The sequence below is a fragment of the Loxodonta africana genome, chromosome 8 (assembly GCF_030014295.1).
Source record: "Loxodonta africana isolate mLoxAfr1 chromosome 8, mLoxAfr1.hap2, whole genome shotgun sequence".
Taxonomy (NCBI): Eukaryota; Metazoa; Chordata; class Mammalia; order Proboscidea; family Elephantidae; genus Loxodonta; species Loxodonta africana.
The window spans coordinates 81,216,688-81,236,518 of NC_087349.1; the positions used below are offsets into that span (position 1 = coordinate 81,216,688).

At 36.9% G+C, this 19,831-nt stretch overlaps 1 protein-coding gene across 1 annotated transcript in view; it reads left to right on the top strand.

Annotated features, from left to right (window-relative positions):
* The window catches only part of ABCB5 (ATP binding cassette subfamily B member 5), a 104,414-nt gene that overhangs the window by 46,136 nt on the left and 38,447 nt on the right, over positions 1-19,831 (top strand). Inside the window, exons 14-19 of the mRNA XM_003407086.2 lie at positions 1,539-1,700; positions 6,326-6,478; positions 9,379-9,522; positions 10,452-10,556; positions 10,701-10,778; positions 16,292-16,375. Of these exons, the coding sequence (XP_003407134.2) occupies positions 1,539-1,700; positions 6,326-6,478; positions 9,379-9,522; positions 10,452-10,556; positions 10,701-10,778; positions 16,292-16,375 (726 nt within the window). The remainder of the gene's footprint in view (positions 1-1,538; positions 1,701-6,325; positions 6,479-9,378; positions 9,523-10,451; positions 10,557-10,700; positions 10,779-16,291; positions 16,376-19,831) is intronic.

Here is a 19,831-nt window from a genome sequence, read left to right on the forward strand (position 1 = left end):
AATATCATTCACTTAGTGAGTGAATAAAATGGCTATATATTTGGCAATGTGAAAAATAAAGGAAAATTACTCATCAAAGCCTTTTAGTGCATAGATAGTATGCAGTATATATCTTTTAACTTTTCACAGTTTACTTTCAAATGACATCACATCACCTCACCTATAGTATAAGAAATTTACATTAGTATACTTCCATTTCTCCCCTCCAGACCTTTAAACTATTGCTAGTATGTATTTTACTTATACATAGCTTATAAACCCCATTAATAATCCCAATAAAAAATTATTTTTAAAGAGTCAATTATTTTTTAGAGAGTGAATTAAATAAGAAAAAAATATATGTATATACGTAGATTGCCCCTTGTCGTTACCATTTCCAGTACTCTTCATTTCCTGATGTAGACTTATTATTTCCATTTGGTATCGTTTTCTTTTCCCCTGAAGGACTACCCGTTGGAGATTTATAAATTGGACAGCCACTCTGAAAACTGTTGGGCAGAATCTAACAAAACTGAATGCGTGCACACCCTATCCTCAGCAATTCCTGTCCAAATATAATTGTGCACATAGCTTCATCAAATAAGCATACGTAACAACCTGTTTATAATAGCAAAAAATGGAAAACTACCCAAGTGTCAATCAGCAGTAGAATGGATAAATAAATTGTGGTATATTCACACAATGGAATACTATGCAACAGTGAGAATGAATGATCTATACACAACTACATACAAGTATACATACACTATGTATGTACGATATACAATTATATACAATGATATGGATGAATCTCAAAAACATGATGTTGAACAAAAACAACAAAAAAGCAGATGCATAAGAGTATGTACCACATGATTCCATTTACATAAAATACAAAAAAAAAATCAGACGAATAGAGTGGATAGTGGTTACCTTTGGTGTGGAGAGAAATACAACAGTGACCAGAAGGGATGTAAAGAGAGCTTCTGGGTGCTGCTAGCAATCTGGTTCTCGATCTGGGTACTACTCATCTGGATGTAGTCAGCTTGTGAGAGTTCATTGATCTGTACACTTATAGTATATGTATGTACATATTTGTACAAACATACATATATATGTACATATATATAGTATGTATATGATACTTTTTTAAAAAATAAATAAAAAATTGAAAATGTATATTACCTCAATTTTGTACCCAGCTCATCTAAGTTATGTCCCCATTTTAGAGTTGAAGAAAATGAGCAATAGCGAGTTTAAGTTACTTGGTTACTTTAAGTTACTAATATTGGCTCAATTAAATGGTCTTTAGGTTCCCTTCTAGTTCTAAGACACCATGATTTTGTAAAACCACTGCTTTGGAATCTAACTTTCTGACTTTCTTTTTACTCTAATTTCTATTGGCCTTCCTAATCTACTAACGTCTCCAAATTTCTATATCCAAAGATAATCTTCTTTGATATTTAAAATAATACTTCAACAAAACGTTTTCTTGCATATTGCAGAGTTTTTTATTTGTACTAATCTTATGTTTATTTTCTACATACATCGTTTTATAGGCAAGCAAAGGTCGGACTACAATTGTGGTAGCACACCGGCTGTCTACTATTCGAAATGCAGATGTGATTGTGGCCATAGAAGATGGGAGGGTGATGGAAAAAGGAACACATGCTGAACTAATGGCAAAACAGGGTCTATATTATTCGCTTGCAATGTCACAGGTAATGTTTACGTGATAAAACTTTAAGTTAGAGGATTGTTAAGAGATTGTATCACACTAAGGAAGTAGAAGTCCTGGATTACAGTCTTAAATTTCACAAAGCAATCAAAGTTTATTTATAGTTCCTCAGTGAAGAAATGGTGACTGAGCACGTCACATATCCTCAGCATTGTCCTAGATAATATCATAAAGGTTAAAGAACTAATGGGTACATACACCTAATATTTACCAGGCATAAATAGGTCTTAGAGCTTGTATGTGGCAGATCTAGGACTGTCTACCTTTATGTATTATTATCTCTGGGTTAGAACAAAAAGAAATATAACACATAATTCCTACTTAAGGACTTAAAACTTACTTATAGAGGCAAAATGCAAAACTGTAAATACAAATGTTATAAGCTATAGAAATAAGAAGCACAAATGATGGGGGTGGGGTTGGGGAGGGACTGGATTGCTTGAGGAAAGTTTCCCAGAAGAGGTTTTGAAGGCTAGAAGGCAGGAGGTCCAGATGGAGGGGAAGTCTGGGTAGGGAAAACAGCAACACGGAGGGAAGAAGGAACCTGACAGGCATGCACCGAAAACAGAAAGGAGTCCAGGCTTCCATGAGTAAGGATGAATGCTGGGGGAATAATGGGAAAGAATTGGATAACAAGGGTCAGATAGTGGAAGTTCTTGGAAGCCAGGTGGAAGGGTGAGACTTAATGTGTAGGATGCACTTAACACAGAGCCTGGCACACAGTGGACACCCAGTAAATATCTGTTGAATGAGGGGATACACACATAGATCCATACCTGTGTACATACTGCTTCCTCACAGGTAGACTGGAAAGCTCATGTTGTTGCTCACCATCAACTTTCACAACAATACTGGAGATAAAGTGACGAATTCTTACTTTGGGATTCCTTTTTCTGTGTGCCATACTATCCATTCTACTTGATTTCACATAATTTTTTATAAGGCCCATTTAATATATGTATGTGACTGGTGTTAAGCATTAGCTGTCTTCTTCATTCTTGACCAAGAAGACAGTCTGCTTTCCAAGGGGTCTTCCACACATAAGTCATCTCAACCCTTTTCTTTGATTTACATCTTTATCTTTCTGATTATATCTTTGATGTCAATATTATTACCACTGGAGTCCTTGGGTGGTGGAAATAGTTAAGTGCTCAACTACTAGCTGAAAGGTTGGCAGTTCGAACCACCCAGAGGCACCTCTGAAGACAGACTTGGTAGTCTGATTCCTAAAGATCACAGCCTCAAAAGCCCTGTGGAGCAGTTCTCCTGGCACATATGGGGTCGCCAAAAGTTGGAATCGACTTGGTGACAGCTAACATGAACAACAATATTATTATTGTCAGTTTACAAATCAAATTTAGAAAGCTATGAGCCTCCATATCCTCATCAACCTTATAACTCCAAATTTCAAACCCTAGCTTTCTCCGTTATGAAAGAATGACATATTTCTGAACATACCCTCTGAAGCAATGATAGTACGATAAGGAAGTTTGAAAATGTAAAATTTGATTTGAAAACTGCCTGATCCTGACTTGATGTCACATTAGTCCATATTTTGTGTCGAAGAAAAGTTAGATGGTGTTTGTCTATTGAATTTGCGTGATTTTCATTTCCATAGTAAAGTAAACTTATTACTTTGTGAAGTTACAAAGTTCAAAATTTTCAAACTAATACAAGTAGCAATAAGGGGAAATAACTGTGGTTCAATTAATTCTGTTTTGAGATTCTTTTAAACCTACTACACTGCTGTCTTTCTTTAGGGTAGCACATCTTTATTTTTCATTAAAACTAAACTGAAATCCACTGTTATTTCTTAGATTAAAGAGCTTCACAGTGCAGGGAAAACAAAAAATGATATGTTCGTGGTATAAATGCATAAAAATTTAAAACACCTTATTCAAAATGGATTCGTATTCTCTGATTACCTAAAATAATGTCTTTAATACTCAGTGAACAACTAAAATATCCTAGGCACTGTATAGCACACCTAACATAATTTTCATAAGCTAGTAACTCAGTTTTGAAACTCCGAACACACTTATTTGTCACTATTGCCTGTAGTGTCCAAATGAATTAATTTAGGAGAATTATGTGGATCATAATGATTATAAAAATTAATGTTACTAAGGGAGTCATACTGAGAGGCAGCACAACGAAGTGGTTAAAGTTATGAACTTTGAAACCACGCAAGCTGAAACCCAAACTTTGCCACTTAATAGTTTTCAGACATTTGAGAAGTTATTTAAATTCTCTGCCTCAGTTTTTTAATCTCCAAGATGGGGAAAATAATAAACCAAAAAAAAAAAAAAAACCGGTTGCTGTCGAGTCTATTCCGATTCATAGCAACCCTGTAAGACAGAATAGAACTGCCCCATAGGGTTTCCAAGGAGCACCTGGTGGATTCGAACTGCCGACCTCTTGGTTAGCACTTAACCATTAAGCCACCAGGGTTTCCAGTTGTAACTTATTAATTAATTATCATGAATATTAAATGTGTTAATTCATGTAAAGTGCTTAAAAGTGTTGTTGGCATAAACCAAAAAAAAACAAATCTGCTGCTGTTGAGTCGATTCTGACTCATAGCAACCCTATTGGACAGAGTAGAGCTGCCCCATAGAGTTTCCAAGGAGCGCCTGGTGGATTCAAACTGCCAACCTTTTTGGTTAGCAGCTGTAGCACTTAACCACTACCCCACCAGGGTTTCCGTTGTTGGCATAGTAAGTATTATTTTATTATTATAAACTTTAGCATTATCCAATCAAACTTTTGAGAAAAGTTCAAACCTGAAGATTAATGTTGTAATTATTCATCTGAAATATACATGATTATGTACAGATGTATTCCCTTTAGTGAGTTTATATGTGAAAATGAAACAAAAACAGATAGAAATATATACAGGAGTCCCTGGGTGGCACAAATGATTAAGCACTCAACTATCAGGCAAAACGTTGGCGGTTGGAACCCACCCAGAGGTACCTCTGAAGAAAGGCCTGGCAATCTGCTTCCAAAAGATCATAGCCTTGAAAAACCTATGGAGCAGCTCTCCTCTGTGCATATGAGGTTGCCACAAGTAGGAGTCTACTTGACAGCAGCCAGCAACAATGAGAGATATATGCATAACAAAACTTGTCATTGTTGTGGTTGTTTTGTCTAGCAGGTTTCTCAGGAAAAGGAATTATCTTTGCCCTGTTAAAACAACTTAGAAAAATCTATTATGAGAAGACATCAAAGTTTTATTTCAAACTTAACACAAAGTAATAGTTACTGGGGGGAAAAAAAGCCAAATAAAAGATTTTTCTCTTGGTAGAAAAATTTATAGAAAAGAAGAATGTGATAGCTAAAGGAATGTCTGAATAAAGATGTTAGAATACAAGGCTAATTGAAGTTCATTGTGCCTTTAAATGATGGATTAACCGTTGTTAAACAAATTACAGTATTTCCAGAAGTCTTCAGGCACACATTCTCCTTGTGTGACTAAATCCACAGCCATCTGTCCATCTTTGCTCCCCTACCCTAGTCTAAGCCACCCTCATCCTAACTGGGTTCCTCTTTTCTCTCTTGTCCCCTCCTCCCATATCTTGAGTATTTAGAATTAAGTGTGTTCATAGTTTCCAAAATGAGTTACCAGTTTATGTAGACATCATATATGTTAGGTGTACTATAAAGTATCCGGAGTAAACACACAGAGTTACTCATGCCACATTCAGATGAGCAGAGAAAATGTAGCACCTTCATTTCACTAAAACGCTGTCATTTCTCTGAGTATCAAGAAAAATAGAAACTAGACTTACAGCATTCTGGCTTAAAACTCAGTCCTATCCTATAACTTAAACAGTTTCTTTAAGGTTAACTTGGTTTCTTTGGAACTTCTCATTCTTTAACAGCCAGCTCCATCAATTTTACTTTTTGATCCCAGTTAGCAATGGGAAGCAGTGGCAGACCAGGGCTGTGTTACTGTCTCTCAGGCCCAGGACCAGCCTCACATATCAGTGCCTGGCTACATGTTCTAATTTTACAAGGTCTTGAAAAGGCTGGGAGGAAGGGGTCAGAAGAGTATATTTGAGACATCTGTCTTACAAAGCTCCTGTTACTAAGATCTGCACCAGCTCGTGGTATAATTGTTTTGGATTAAGGCATTATTTTCTCCAGTTAATTATACAGGTCTTTGTAAAAGGAGTCCCTGGGTGGTAGAAATGGTTAATGTACTCGCTGCTAACCGAAAGGTTGGTAGTTCAAGTCCACCTAGAGACACCTTGGAAGAAAGGCCTGGTTATCTATTTCCGAAAAATCAGCCATTGAAAACCCTATGAAGCACAGTTCTACTCTCACACACATGGGGTCACCATGAGTTGGAATAGAATTCATGAAAACTGGTTTGGTTTTTTTAAAGAAAACACAACAATTAAGCTACTGTTAGTCACTAACATTTTAGCATGAGTTAGACTTATGAGTTCTCTATCCAGCCTAAAGACTGTTCGGCAAGAACTGCCTAAGATTATGCCTCCTTCAGTAACAGAGGCAGCAACAGTTTTGAAAGGATGTTTAATAAAGATCCTTTGAATTTTTAAGGCTTTATTCTAATGATAACCTGTGTATTCTTCATTTAAGGATATTAAAAAAGCTGATGAAGAGATGGAATCCATGACATGTGCTACCGAAAAAAATATTGGTTTAGTTCCTCCATGCTGTGTGAATACCATCAAGTCAGGCTTAACACCAGACTTTGCTGACAAGTCTGAGGAATCCATTCAAAATAAAGAGGTAATAGTTCAGCTGTCAACAAGTTGTTCCCACATGTTTTCCAATGAATTTTTACTTAATGCTTATATTATTTAGAACTGATTAATGATGAAATATTACTGTAGTGTTAAGTTTACAAAACCTAAGTCTTCCCGAAACTTTAGCATCACTGTGACGCACTGAGAAGAAGGCCTTCTACTAACAGTACATTTATATCAGAGGTGGTTGTTGGGGCAAGAAATCTCCTAGGAATGGTACATTACAAATTGACATGAACAGGTAAATGGATAAATAAATTGTGCAATAAAAATAAATGAACTATTGATTCATGTAATACTGTAGTTGAATCTCAAAATAATTTGGCTGAGCATGAGAAGCCAGACCAAAAAAAAAAAGTACATACTGTTTGATTCCATTTATATAATATTCTAGAAAATGCAGACTAACCAAGAGTGGCAGAGAGCATCAGTGGTTGCAGGGGGAAGGACTGGAAGCTAGGAGATATTACAAAAGAGAGATTACAGAAGACAGGAGGAAACTTTTGGAGTAACGGGTATATATTCATTCTCTTGACTGTGGTGATGGTTCCACCAGTATGTAGTTGTGCCCAAACTTATCAAATTGTACATTTTAAATATATGCAGTTTGTTGTATGAAAATTATAACTCTATAAAGCTGTAAAAAACAGGTGAAATTTAAAATTCTTAAAGAGATTTGGTTTTTTTTTTAATCATTTTTAGCCCTTGTATATCTCTTTTTTAAATGCTTAGAATTTCATATATTTTCATATCAAAATCTCTTAAAACATGCTTCTCACCTATAGCATACTGAGGTAACAGAGCATGTGTTTGATGAATTTTTTCACTTTGTTTTTGTCTTATTTTATTTGTTTCGATCTTGATAACAGAATTTAAATGGTCCTCATTTTCCTGAGCCTGATATTGTATATTTTCCCAGGGGCAAAAGGACATATTCTTTAAAGTAATTCATGTAATACAAATTATCCTATAGGAGGCAGGATGGTGTAGAATTCAAAAACAATCTTTACAAGACAGCCCTTCTGCTTTCTAGGCTCTTTATTTCCTGGGACATGCTAAGCCTTAGTTTCATTACAAAGTGGGATAATTTTGTAAAGCATTTTGCTCTGTGCTCAGTGCTTGACAAAGGGTTGGTGTGGAACTTTTTAAATTTCCATATATTCTTTTGGACAATGAGCTTCAGAAAACTTCAGAAGGAAAGATAGCACTAATTTAAAAAAACCAAGCTCATTGCCATCGAGTCATTTCCAGCTCATAGCAATCCTGTAGGACAGCGTAGAACTGCCCCATAGGGTTTCCAAGCAGAGCCTGGTGGATTCGAACTGCCGACCTTTTGGTTAGCAGCCTGGGCTCTTAACCACTGTGCCACCAGGGCTCCAGAAAGATAATAATAGGGTCAAATTATTAAGTAATCCAATATAATTGCAGTTCAGCTGTTCTCAAAATAGACTTTCAAGGTATTAGAACTTTAAAAATTCTACTGTTCAAACAATAGAGTTAGCATTCTAGTAGCCAGACTGAGATTAGTGCAAGAATTATAAACTATGTTACAGTTTTTCCCAAAGAATTCTTTGCTTATTTGGTTCACAAATGTCATTATTTTAAGAGTGAATGCCATGAAGAAGTTTTAACATACGAAGTGCCAAGTAGTTCATTGCCTTCTTTCCTATTTTAGAATAATTATTCGTCACAAAGATACTCAGATTTTTTTTTTTTTTTAAGTTTCTGGAATAAATTCACTAGGTATCCCAGACAAGACCAAGAAGAGACCATGATCATAGTGTATTCCCTCTGCCCACGGTGACCATACCCCCCACCCCGTCACCCTCCACACAGTCCCCGGAACAGCTGACAGACACCAGCATGGCTGCTGGCATTGCACCCTCTCTGTAAAAGGCCTAGGTTTTTGTGTAATGGAATCCTTCCTCTGTAACAATAGCATCAGCAACGGCAATGGCTACTAACATTGAGCGCTTACGATGTGCCACAGTCCTTGAGTGGTGCAAATGGCTAACGTGCTTGGTGGCTAACGAAAAACTTGGCGGTTTAAGTCCACCCAGAGGTGCCTGGTAAGAGAGGCCTGGCGATCTACTTCTGAAAAGTCAGCCACTGAAAGCCTCACGGAGAACAGTTCTACTCTGACACACACACGGGGTCCCCACGAGTTGGAATCAGCTCACGGGCAACTGGATTTTCTCTTTTTTTTTAATTATTATTATGTGTCAAATACTGAGCTAAGCTTTACATGTTTTTCTTCATTTAATTCTCAAAATAATTCTATGAGATAGAAACTGATATCATCCCCTTGGAAAGATGGCTGAGACTTGGCAACTTGAAGTAATTAGCTCAGATTCTGCAACATTTTGCTTGTAAAAGAAACTCAAAAACAAGCCTGATGTTTTAAAAATATATATATATTTCTGTAAATAAATCATGAAACTGGAATACTTTCATACTTAAAACTTTAGTAAAACTTTTAGTTTTTGAGCTTCCTCTGCTTTTTCTGCTTAGGTCCTGCCTAGATTTTTGTCTTATCTTAGGATATGACATTCCACCCAGTTAAGAGGAATAAAGATAAATATGCCTGTCAGTTCTTCTAGGTTTCTTAGCTATTAGAACATGTGGATTAAAATTTTAAGGATGAGTAAAGTGTCAAAAGGTGATAAATGCGCAGAGTCAATTCTGGGTAAGGTTCCTTATTTTTATGTTTCGACATCATCATTAATTGCATAGGTAGTGAAATTTTTCTAAGAAAAATTCTGGGTTCTATTCTGCCACCATTATATTTGATGTTTTATATGATAACTGTGTCTACAATTGGCTAACTTCTCTCCACGCCATTATGCTCTCAAACTGAGGTTAACCAAAATATTTTCTTTTTAGACAAGTCTCCCTGAAGTTTCTCTACTAAAAATCATGAAATTAAATCAGCCTGAATGGCCTTTGGTGGTCCTGGGGACACTGGCTTCGGTTCTAAATGGGAGTGTTCATCCAGTATTTTCCATCATCTTTGCAAAAATTGTAACTGTAAGTAAAACTAATTTGCTAGTATTTCTAACAATTGTCAACAAAGCATAGGCCGGGAGAACAGGTTTGTTGTGCTCTAACCCAACAAAGGGAAAACTGGGACTTTTAATGGGTCACCTCTAGTGTGGGGTCCATGATAGGAGGGTTAACGAATGTTCTCAGGGGTAAGACATCTATTGTGAAGTGTTTGGCGGGCCCCTGTTGACTGGGCAATCAGTAAAGAAATTGCTTTACTTTCTAATTTTGACTCAGTGCTGTATCAGCATTCCAAAGCACTGAAGCCATTAAAAAGACAAATACGACGACTTTCCTTTCAGCCAGTCAGAACAATAGCAATTTTTTTATTACCATCCAGCTCAGGGAGAGGAAGTAACAAGAATTTGGCTTTGTACTGAAGGATCTGGAAGAGTTGGTGGGTTCAAGGATCTTATTCCATCCACGTGAAGTCGTCAGTCTTCCTGATTTACCCAGCTACACTTTGTCAATATAAATGCCAATATCTGTATAATGACTTTTAGGAACAATTTCTCTGGACATGTATGTAGGTCTCACATTGCAAGTGGTACTCTAAATAGAGGAATATTTAGAAACTTTACAAGTTATTAGAAATGATAGCTAATTCAAACAAACTAAAAATTTCTTTGAAAATATACCATAATAATAACAGCTAGCGGGCTCATTTGCCTGATCCCATATTTACATAGTAAGTGAGAGAATTAAAGACAAATTATATTTATCACATGTAATGGATGTAGACAAAGGAAAAAGGACACACTCTTCCTCCCTGACCCCCAGAAATGTGTATAGAGCCTTATTCTTCCATTCAGATTCATGCAAAAAAAATCCTGATGATGATACATTTTGATTTCTTTTTTTCTGTCTTTTATATCTTCCTCCAAATCCCTGGTGCAAAATCTTTTCCTTTTCAGATGTTTGAAAAGAATGATAAGACCACATTAAAGCATGAGGCTGAGATTTATTCCATGATATTTGTCCTTTTGGGTGCTATTTGCTTTGTCGGTTTTTTCATGCAGGTAAGCTTTTAATAAATAAAACAAGTCTGAACATGGTGACATTTTGATGTCATCCTCTGTTTGTTAAAAATATAATAACTAAATGTTAAAAAGAAATCGAAGGGTGAGTTAAGAATAAATGTAGATTTTCTTTTCCCCTCCCAGGGATTGTTTTACGGCCGAGCAGGAGAAATATTAACGATGAGATTAAGACACTTGGCATTTAAAGCCATGTTATATCAGGTCAGTGTTGCACTGATTTTCTCTTATTTTATTTAAAATTTATTTTAAAATATTCTAGCTTGTAGTTTTTTCTCAAGTTAACTTCTTGGCATCATCTTTCCTCTGATTGTTTAAAAGCATGTTTTTTTTGTGTGTTCTGTGCTGCAAAAAAAAATCTGCTGTCAGGATTCTTACAATATTTTTTTTCGAGTAGAAGCAAGTCCAAAACTGTTATGCTCTAAAATACAACTTAAACAAGGATTTAGGGCCCACTCCTTGTTCCTTGCATTTATCTCGGCAAATCTTTCGTTCAATGCATAATACGGTGCTCCAGGATCAAAATGGAAAACCATATGAAAACTTAAAAGAGTTAAGAGCGACATCTTGTGAATATATTTTGAGAAGAAGTTGTTAATTTCTCCCGTTCTCATCCATGTGCACAACTTAACTTTTTCCACTCCAGACTTTGCAAAGCACCCAGTTTCTCTGCCCTGATAGGAAAAGTCCAGAAGTCAGATAGCATCAGTCTAGTTGACAGGACCTCCTGCCTCATACAGAGCATCAGTCACACCTGTGAAATAACTAAAACTAGGTGGATCAAGTAGTAATCTGAAGAAGTGAGTCTTGGGGGCAAATGGCAGGCATGTCTCCAATTGGCACCTCGAAAATTCTTTCATGAAGGCTGAGGTGGATTGGGTTACCCTGAAAGGCAGTAATCATTTGGAGCCCTTCGCCTCACTTTCTGTCACCAGTGCTTACCGAGCAGGAGCAAATAGCTTCCTGCCAGGCTAATTTCTTTTCAGAAATATAGTTACTGTCACTCCAGCTAAGTCGTCAGAACAAACCAGTTTTTACATCCTGTGCCTTTTAGGAGTAGTACTCTGAAGACCGGTGTGTAACAAAACTCCTCAGCTTTGTAGTCTAAAGGAACAAAATGCAGTGATGGAAAGTAGTGGTTTCTCATAGCAACTTGATGTTCTGAAGCAGTTGTTGCCCTCCTACCCTCTGCTCAAAAGCATCGAGTCTCTGATCTTGCTTCCACCTTAGGAGACACTCCTTAATCTGGGGGGAGAAGGCGTATGGGAGGGATCATGAAACAACGTAATGCCCACATGGATCTCTCCTCTCAAAATTGTACTTAATAAATTTTTTTTTCAACACCGTACGTTTTTACCTCAAATCTTTTATGGCATAAGGCGAGATTTTGATGAACTAATATTGTATATCACACTTGTTGACAATTCCTACCATTTTTTTTTTTCTTCATGAATTTGTGGTTGTTTTTCCCTGTTCAAAAAAAATTATTTTAAGTTTCCTGGAGTGTTTAAAAATGGTTCCTAAATATCTGAATGTTTTATACAGAAGAGTACATGTTTTAATTTTCCCAAGCGTTACTTTTAACTTCCCCTCTGCTCAAGGTCATGGGCCATTTTGACCAGTGGAGCTGCTATTAATCCAGTATCCTGATGGTTAATACTAAACGGTGATCCTCTGCCCAGCGTTAACCATGTGAATACCAGGGCGGTAACATTCTTGGTTAAAGCAGTCTCTGACCAAAAGAACGCTCCAACCCTTACCCTAGGTATGAACTCTGGACCTCCACAAAGCGCGCGCGTGCTTACAAAGACATATACGCAGAAATCCTATGCTCTTTAGCAGATGTTATTAAATCCCCCTTTTCAGCATGTCATTTGTTTTTCCTCTTCATCCTCCAGCATTCTTTTTGCTTCTTGTCTTTGCTTTTTAAAACTGGAGGAAAAGAAAAGAGTAGTACATCTGGTCTTTAAAGTATCTTCACATTTGTGCTTTTGTCTATAGTAAGGGAAGCTCCTACTGTGGGTTTGACCTAACTCTTACTACCTGATTTTTGTCCTAAGATAAGACTTTTTATGGCTTAGATAGCATGCTGAGGCTTGCAGTGCTTTTTATAACCCTCTTTTGAGGCAGAAGTATTTATGGAATCAGGCGCGGTCTTTTTATAGCTATAAAATCTAAATTTTATTTGCTTATTTGTAATCCTTCAAGATTTATATTATTCCAGGTGAAAAGAATGTTCTAGTTGTTGCTGCATATACAATGAAAACTGTGAGAGCCAGAACCCAATGGGACTGCCTTGTTTTTCTGGGTCTCACCAGTTTTCCACCTTTGACAGGGTGCAGTCTTACCACTTCTCTATCATTCTCTATTAGTCAAAAATATTTCAGTTTTCCTTCTCTGACAGGTTTGCACCTTACACAAGTTTCAGCTTTCACAGGTTTTGCTGTAGTTCATTGTTTATTGTGTTTCAAAGCTAAATTTATATTTCTTAATGATAAGTACTAACCTATACAGCTACTGAGTTTTTAAACAGATATGAAGTTTATTTTTGCTCATTTTCCTCTAAATTAAATTGACTAGGGCCTCTGTGAGGGTCTTTGAATCATAAGGTGATAGCACTGATGGTAATCAATAGGGGCCTAAAAAGTACCTAACCTACTTTCAAAAGGATATGAGACAGAAAGTCCTTAAAAAAAAATAGGTAATGAAATAGTCAGATGGGTGGCAGAACAGGGAAGGTGATTAAAAACTCTGGCATCTAGTTACCTAGCATCAAATGCTGTCCTTGCACTTGCCAGCTGTGTGGCCTTGGGCAAGTTACTTAATCTCTCTGTACCTTAGTTTCCTCATTTATAAAATGTGGATAATCATAGTACCTACCCCACAGAGTTGTTGTGATGATTAAATGAGAAAGTATATGTCAGGCACTTTTTTTTAGCACAGTGTCTGGAACATAATAAAAACAAACAAAATAGTTGCCCTTGAGTCGATTCCATCCCATGGCCACCCCATGTATGTCAAAGTAAAACTGTACTCCATAAGATTTTCAATGGCTGTGACCATTTGGAAGTAGATCGCCAGGCCCTTCTTCCCAGGTGCCTCTGGGTGAGTTTGAACTGCCATCCTTTAGGTTAGTAGCCAAGTGCTTAACTATTTGTATCACCCAGGAACTCCCAGAACATGATAATCACCCAATAAGTGTCAGCTTTTTTTTTTTCTGGTAGAATTATTGGCCCCCAAATTTATTTACTAGTATTAAAATGCCTGATATCCTTAATTATAATCATTTTACCATCAGGAAGAAAGGATGCAAGCTAATTTTTACTCAACACCAACTATGTTCTAGAAACTTTGCCAAATGTTTTATCATACATTGACTGTGCTGGAAAACAATCCCTATAGTCCATGATTGCTGACTTCTTGAAAAGCAAATTTGGATATCTTGTTAACTGAACATTGGGTACTTACTAAGACTAGCTGCATATGTATCCTGTGCAGTATGTTTTATAGCAAGTTACCGTACAACCAGGAATGCAGTATTCAATTATAAATTCTTTTTCCTTTTTTTTTTTACTTTATATTGTATCTAAAACTTCTTGGTACATTTCATACATCTAGAAACAATTATCAAATGTATGATATATCTTAACTGTTTAGATTATACAATAGAAAGCAGCCCTTCCCTGACAAGGAACACAACAGAGAACCCCTGAGTGAGCAGGAGAGCAGCAGGGTACAGACCTCAAATTCTTGTAAAAAGACCAGACTTAATGGTCAGACTGGGACTGGAAGGACCCCGGAAGCCATGGTCCCCAGACCTCCTGTTACCCCAAGACAGGAACCATTCCCAAAGCCAACTCTTCAGACAGGGTTTGGACTGGAATATGGGATGGAAAATGATACTGGTGAAGAACGAGCTTCTTGGATCAAGTAGACACATGAGACTATGTTGGCATCTCCTGTCTGGAGGGGAGATGAGAGGGCAGAGGGGGTCAGTAGCTGGCCAAATGGACACAAGGAGAGAAAGTGGAGGGAAGAAGTGTGCTGTCTCATTAGGGGGAGAGCAATTAGGAGTGTATAGCAAGGTGTATATAAATTTTTGTATGAGAGACTGACTTGATTTGTAAACTTTCATTTAAAGCACAATAAAAATTAATTTAAAAAAAAAAAGAAAGAAAGCAGGCCTTCCAGTTTAAGTGCCAAGTTATTGTAGTTACTGAGACGTGTGCCAGGCTCTGATTACTATTGTACTTTCAAAGTGGCTACTGTGCAGTGTAGATCATGATCTCTGTAGAATGCCCTTTGGTCATGGAGGACCCAAAGCTCATCAGGACACCTTCCCAACACAGTGGTTACAGAATAGAGCTCTTATGCTGGGGTCGTACCCAGCCTGCCTCCTGCCATATTCCCCCACGGGAGCTTTCTTCTTGCACGACTGTAAGATTAATGTACAGCCCTCTGTTATGCCTTTGTTTCCTAGTTGGCAGAAATCTGTAACCTGGGCCTCAGGGCCCTGCCTGGTTGTAGTGAGCCAACAGTTCTTTTGCTTTTTAGTCACTAAGAATAAACCATTTTTCAATGGCATTTTCTACAGAATTTTAATCTACAAGAGATACAAGTGGCTTGAGTGAGTGGGAGGAAGCATTAAATAGCTCGTAAAAGGAAATCAGAATCCCTCAGGTACAGAGGCGCTCAGAAGTGCTGTCTCCATTTGCTATTGAAAATGAAATTGGTTATTACATTAGGCTTTTATTGCTCACATTTTCGACCTGTCTCCTTCTTCGGATTGCATGCTTCTTGGATGCAGGGGTTTTACAGCCTTCTGCCTTTTTAGCTTCTCACGATGATCAGTGTTCAGCTCCGTATATATCACTGGCTAACTGGCTCTCACAGATGAGCTCCTGAACAAAATGGGCTTGGCGTGAAGTTCCCTTCCTGAAGCAGATTTCAGCATTAGTTCAGTATTCAAGGGTTAGCTTTTGCAGCATTCAGAATGTTGTAATATGAGAGTAATATGAAGTGCCTGGATCCGCCAGGTGCTCCTCGGAAACTCTATGGGGCAGTTCTACTCTGTCCTATAGGGTCGCTATGAATCGGAATCGACTCGACGGCACTGGGTGGGGGTGGTAAAGCCTTGCTTCACTGGACACTGAAGACAATGGGATAGACCTTTTTTTAAGAATTAATAAATTTAGGTAGAAAGATGTAAAAATTTTTCTAAATTGTGATATGCATTGCCTTAGTTTATAAACATTCCACGGTTCACAACCTAACCATTACTTTATGGTTTGAAATGACAACTTTAAACATCTGTTATTATGTAAAGTAGTAATATGATAATGTATCCAGTCCTTCAGATTATATCTATAAATTTTTATGCAGTAAGGAACAAGTCATTTGATCCATAGTGTTTACAAGAATGGAGCCCTATGACATAGTGTTAAGAACTCAACTGTTAACCAAAAGGTTGGCAGTTCAAATCCCACCAGCCTCTCCTTGGAAACCCTACAGGGTGGTTCTGCCCTGTCCCGTGGGGTCACTATGAGTTTCAGAACCTACTCAAAGGCACCTAACAACAACACTTACAAGAATCGAGTAGCTGTGAATAAAGGAGGCAGGTAAAGGCCTACTTACTACTTACTTACTTACTACTACAGGATCACAAATCAGAGAAGAGTCTTTTTGCTAACCATATGTTAATTTCCTTTCTTCTCTAGGATCTTGCCTGGTTTGATGATAAGGAAAACAACACAGGAGCCTTGACAACAATATTAGCTGTAGATATAGCACAAATTCAAGGAGTATGTATTTCGTTCTTATTTCTAAGCAGTGTATGCGTGTGGTATGTGGGTAAGCACCTGTGCACGTGTGTCTATGCATATATGTGAGCTATGCTGAGATGGCCCACATCGTTAAGCAGACCAGGTTATTCTCATGGCTAGCAGGGAATTCGCGGTGAAAGGTATAAAGAAGCCTTTGAGTTCTGGATATTTGTAGCCAGAAATAAAGGTTTGATACATGTAATTAGAGAACTGAAGAAGATATGAAGAATGAGTTAAAGAAATGAGCTCAGAATTCGATAGTAAGACACGAAAAGATAGCAAAAGGAAAATACATAAACACAATTTAGAAGTTTTAGTAACAATAAAACCAGTGCCATCGAGTCGTTCCAACTTATGGTGACCCCATATGTGTCAGAGTAAAACTGTGCTCCATAAGGTTTTCAGTGGCTGATTTTTCTGGAAGTAGATCACCAGTCCTTTCTTCCAAGGTGCATCAGAGAGGACCCAAACCACCAGCCTTTTAGTTAGCAGCCAAGCAGGTTAACCATTTTCACCGCCCAGAGACTTCTATCCCCCAGAAAATAAGCTCTTATTTAAAATAATGTTTAACAATAACGATTCTGTGCTAAGTGATAAAAGATGAAGTTAAACAGATATGTGTATCATGACTCATCACATTATGTATAAAATACATACAACAAAACAGACCTGCATCACATTCAAAATCAGTTACAGATTGTCAAAGTCGTGCTTAAATTAAGTGTGAGGATTAGCCTTGCGTGGAAGAGATAGAGTAATTTATTAATTTTCTTCCAATTATTTTAATAAAATTAACTTTTATGTAAGAAATGGGATTTCAACTCTGAGGAAAGAAGTGCAAAAGCAAGGCCAGCAAGTATCTGCTTTCCTACTTTTAACTTAAATGAGGTAAAACCTGCAATCTCTTTATTAAAATAAGAAACCAAGCAGAGTTATGGCCTTTTCATTGTGCTTTTCATGCAAGTGGGAGGAATGAAGTATCAATGATCATCCTCTGAATGACAGAGATATGTCGCAAGTTATTTCTTCTGTTTAAGGATCCCGAGGTGTTGATTAAAGACTTACGACCAGGGCAGCAAATTGTCAAATAAAACCCTTCAGAATTGCATATTTCTTTGGGAGGTTATTTCCATGGGACATGGCAACTATTCAAATTTTTGGACCTTTTACAAGAACTCTTTGTTCAATATATACATCCAAGGGCATGTTTCTATTGGCAGAGAATAGACCACTTTGGTTACAGTTGTGAATATTCATAGGCATCCATAATGGTTTCGAAAAATAGTTTTATGATATAGAAAGGGCTCCAGGGGGAAAGAACATCTTTTTTATTTCTTCTTGGGACTCTTTTTCTTAATTTTAAAGTCTAGGCTCTAGAATTTTAATAGATAGCATTTAAATATTAAAATAGACCCCAGAAGCTTAATTTTACTGGCATAAATGGGAAAAAAAAAAAAATGATGGCTAGAAGTCTACCTAACAATCAAATAACGAGCATAGCATTAAACTTCCACGCCACAGTACACTTAACTGAATGACAACTTTTGCATTTAGGAATTCCAGAGTTCACTACTCTAGGCAGAGTTATCATAATTCCATTCACACCTCCATTCTATAAAATTTGCTACTCTTCTTTATCGTGCTAATGATATTCTCTTATTACCTATCGTTCAAATTCCTTAGAACCCAGTGAAACAGGCATTCTTGCCAACAACTGTGTTTTTTTTACATGTGAGGCATCTTCTCTTTGAGCAAAGTTACCAGATTACCGATTAGCACTGAAAAGCTAACACTACTTTCCTTACATTTACTGGTTGCTTTCTAATAAGTAGTATTGTCTCTCATCAAAAGAAATTAATGAGAATACTTGTCAGCCTGACTCCTCATGAGCATCTGACTGATACTGCTTGATCACTTGAAACTTGCAATTGCAATGATAATCTTTGGTCTCATAATAACTTCTGGGTAAGTCAAACCATTTTCACTGAATGAAAAGTAGCAGCAAGAGAATAAATGGTCGGAATAGTGATAGCCCATCTTAAAGTTGCTGCATTTAAAAAGTAAAGCAGCCAAAGAAGGATTCAAAGAGAGAGATTGTGTCTGTTAACATATAATTCACCTGAACCCTTGCTTTGCCATTTAAAGGTGGATTCATATCTAACTTGAAAGAATACCCTTTCAGTTGAACAAAGATTTATATATCAGTCGTATTTGTATACTACTTCCTTTCTCATAAAAATGGTCTGGATTGGAGATGAATCAGGAAATGATCGTTTGAGGGTTGTATTTCTTATCATATCAACTTAAGTCATTTTTTATTTCAGTTTATTCATCAATTTCAATTACATTTTACTTCATCAAATGTATTAGGGTGAATGTTCATACAAATAGCACTTTAATAATAACAAATGTTATTTTGAAATCCTTACTAACTACCCAAAAGATATTCCTCTGGCCATCTTTAGAAGCTCTCATACTTTGAGAGTCACGATAAACATGTGTAAGTGAAATAGAGTCATAGGACAGCATGATTCCTGAAATGGTTGACTGAATCCAATTTAACTTGTATTGTTTTAGCCCAAGGTAATGGTTTATTGCCAATACCTTTGTCAGCACGTTATTTTCTGTATAATAAGTAGGTTTATTAAAGGCATAAAGCCATTTTAGAATCTTTGGGAAGATAGGTTCCATAAAACTACAAGGTATTTTTTCTGTATATTTCATAGTTCCTTTTCATCAATGAAAAGCCTTATTTTTGTTTTACAAGGAGATGTGTTATCATTACTTAAGAGGTACTGAGTTTCTGCTTGGGGAGATGAAAAACTTTTGGAAATGGATAGTGATAATGGTTACACAACATGGGGAATTAATGTTGCTGAATTGCACTTAAAAATGATTAAAAGGGCAAGTTTTTTATTATACATATTTTGCCACAATAAATTTTTTAAATAGAACTATTTAAAAAAAAAAAAAAAAAAAACCCATTGCCACCAAGTTGATTCCAACTCATAGCAACCCCATGGGACAGAGTAGAACTGTCCCATAGAGTTTCCAAGGAGCACCTGGTGGATTCAAACTGCCAACCTTTTGGTTAGCAGACAAAGCTCTTAACCACTACACCACCAGGGTTTCCAGAACTATGTGTATTACTACTATTACTAAAAATTTACCTGCCATCAGTTACTTAATAAGATATATGTATCAGCGATTAAGAGCTTGGCTGCTAACCAAAAGGTCAGCAGTTCAAGTCCACAAGCTACTCCTTGGAAACTCTGTGGGGCAGTTCTGCTCTGTCCTATGGGGTCGCTGTGAGTTGGAAGTGAGTTTTTTGTTTGTTTGTTTTGTTTTTATCCTATCAATATGTTGTTGTTGTTGTTAGGTGCCATCAAGTCCATTCCGACTTATAGTGACCCTATGCACAATAGAAGAAAACAC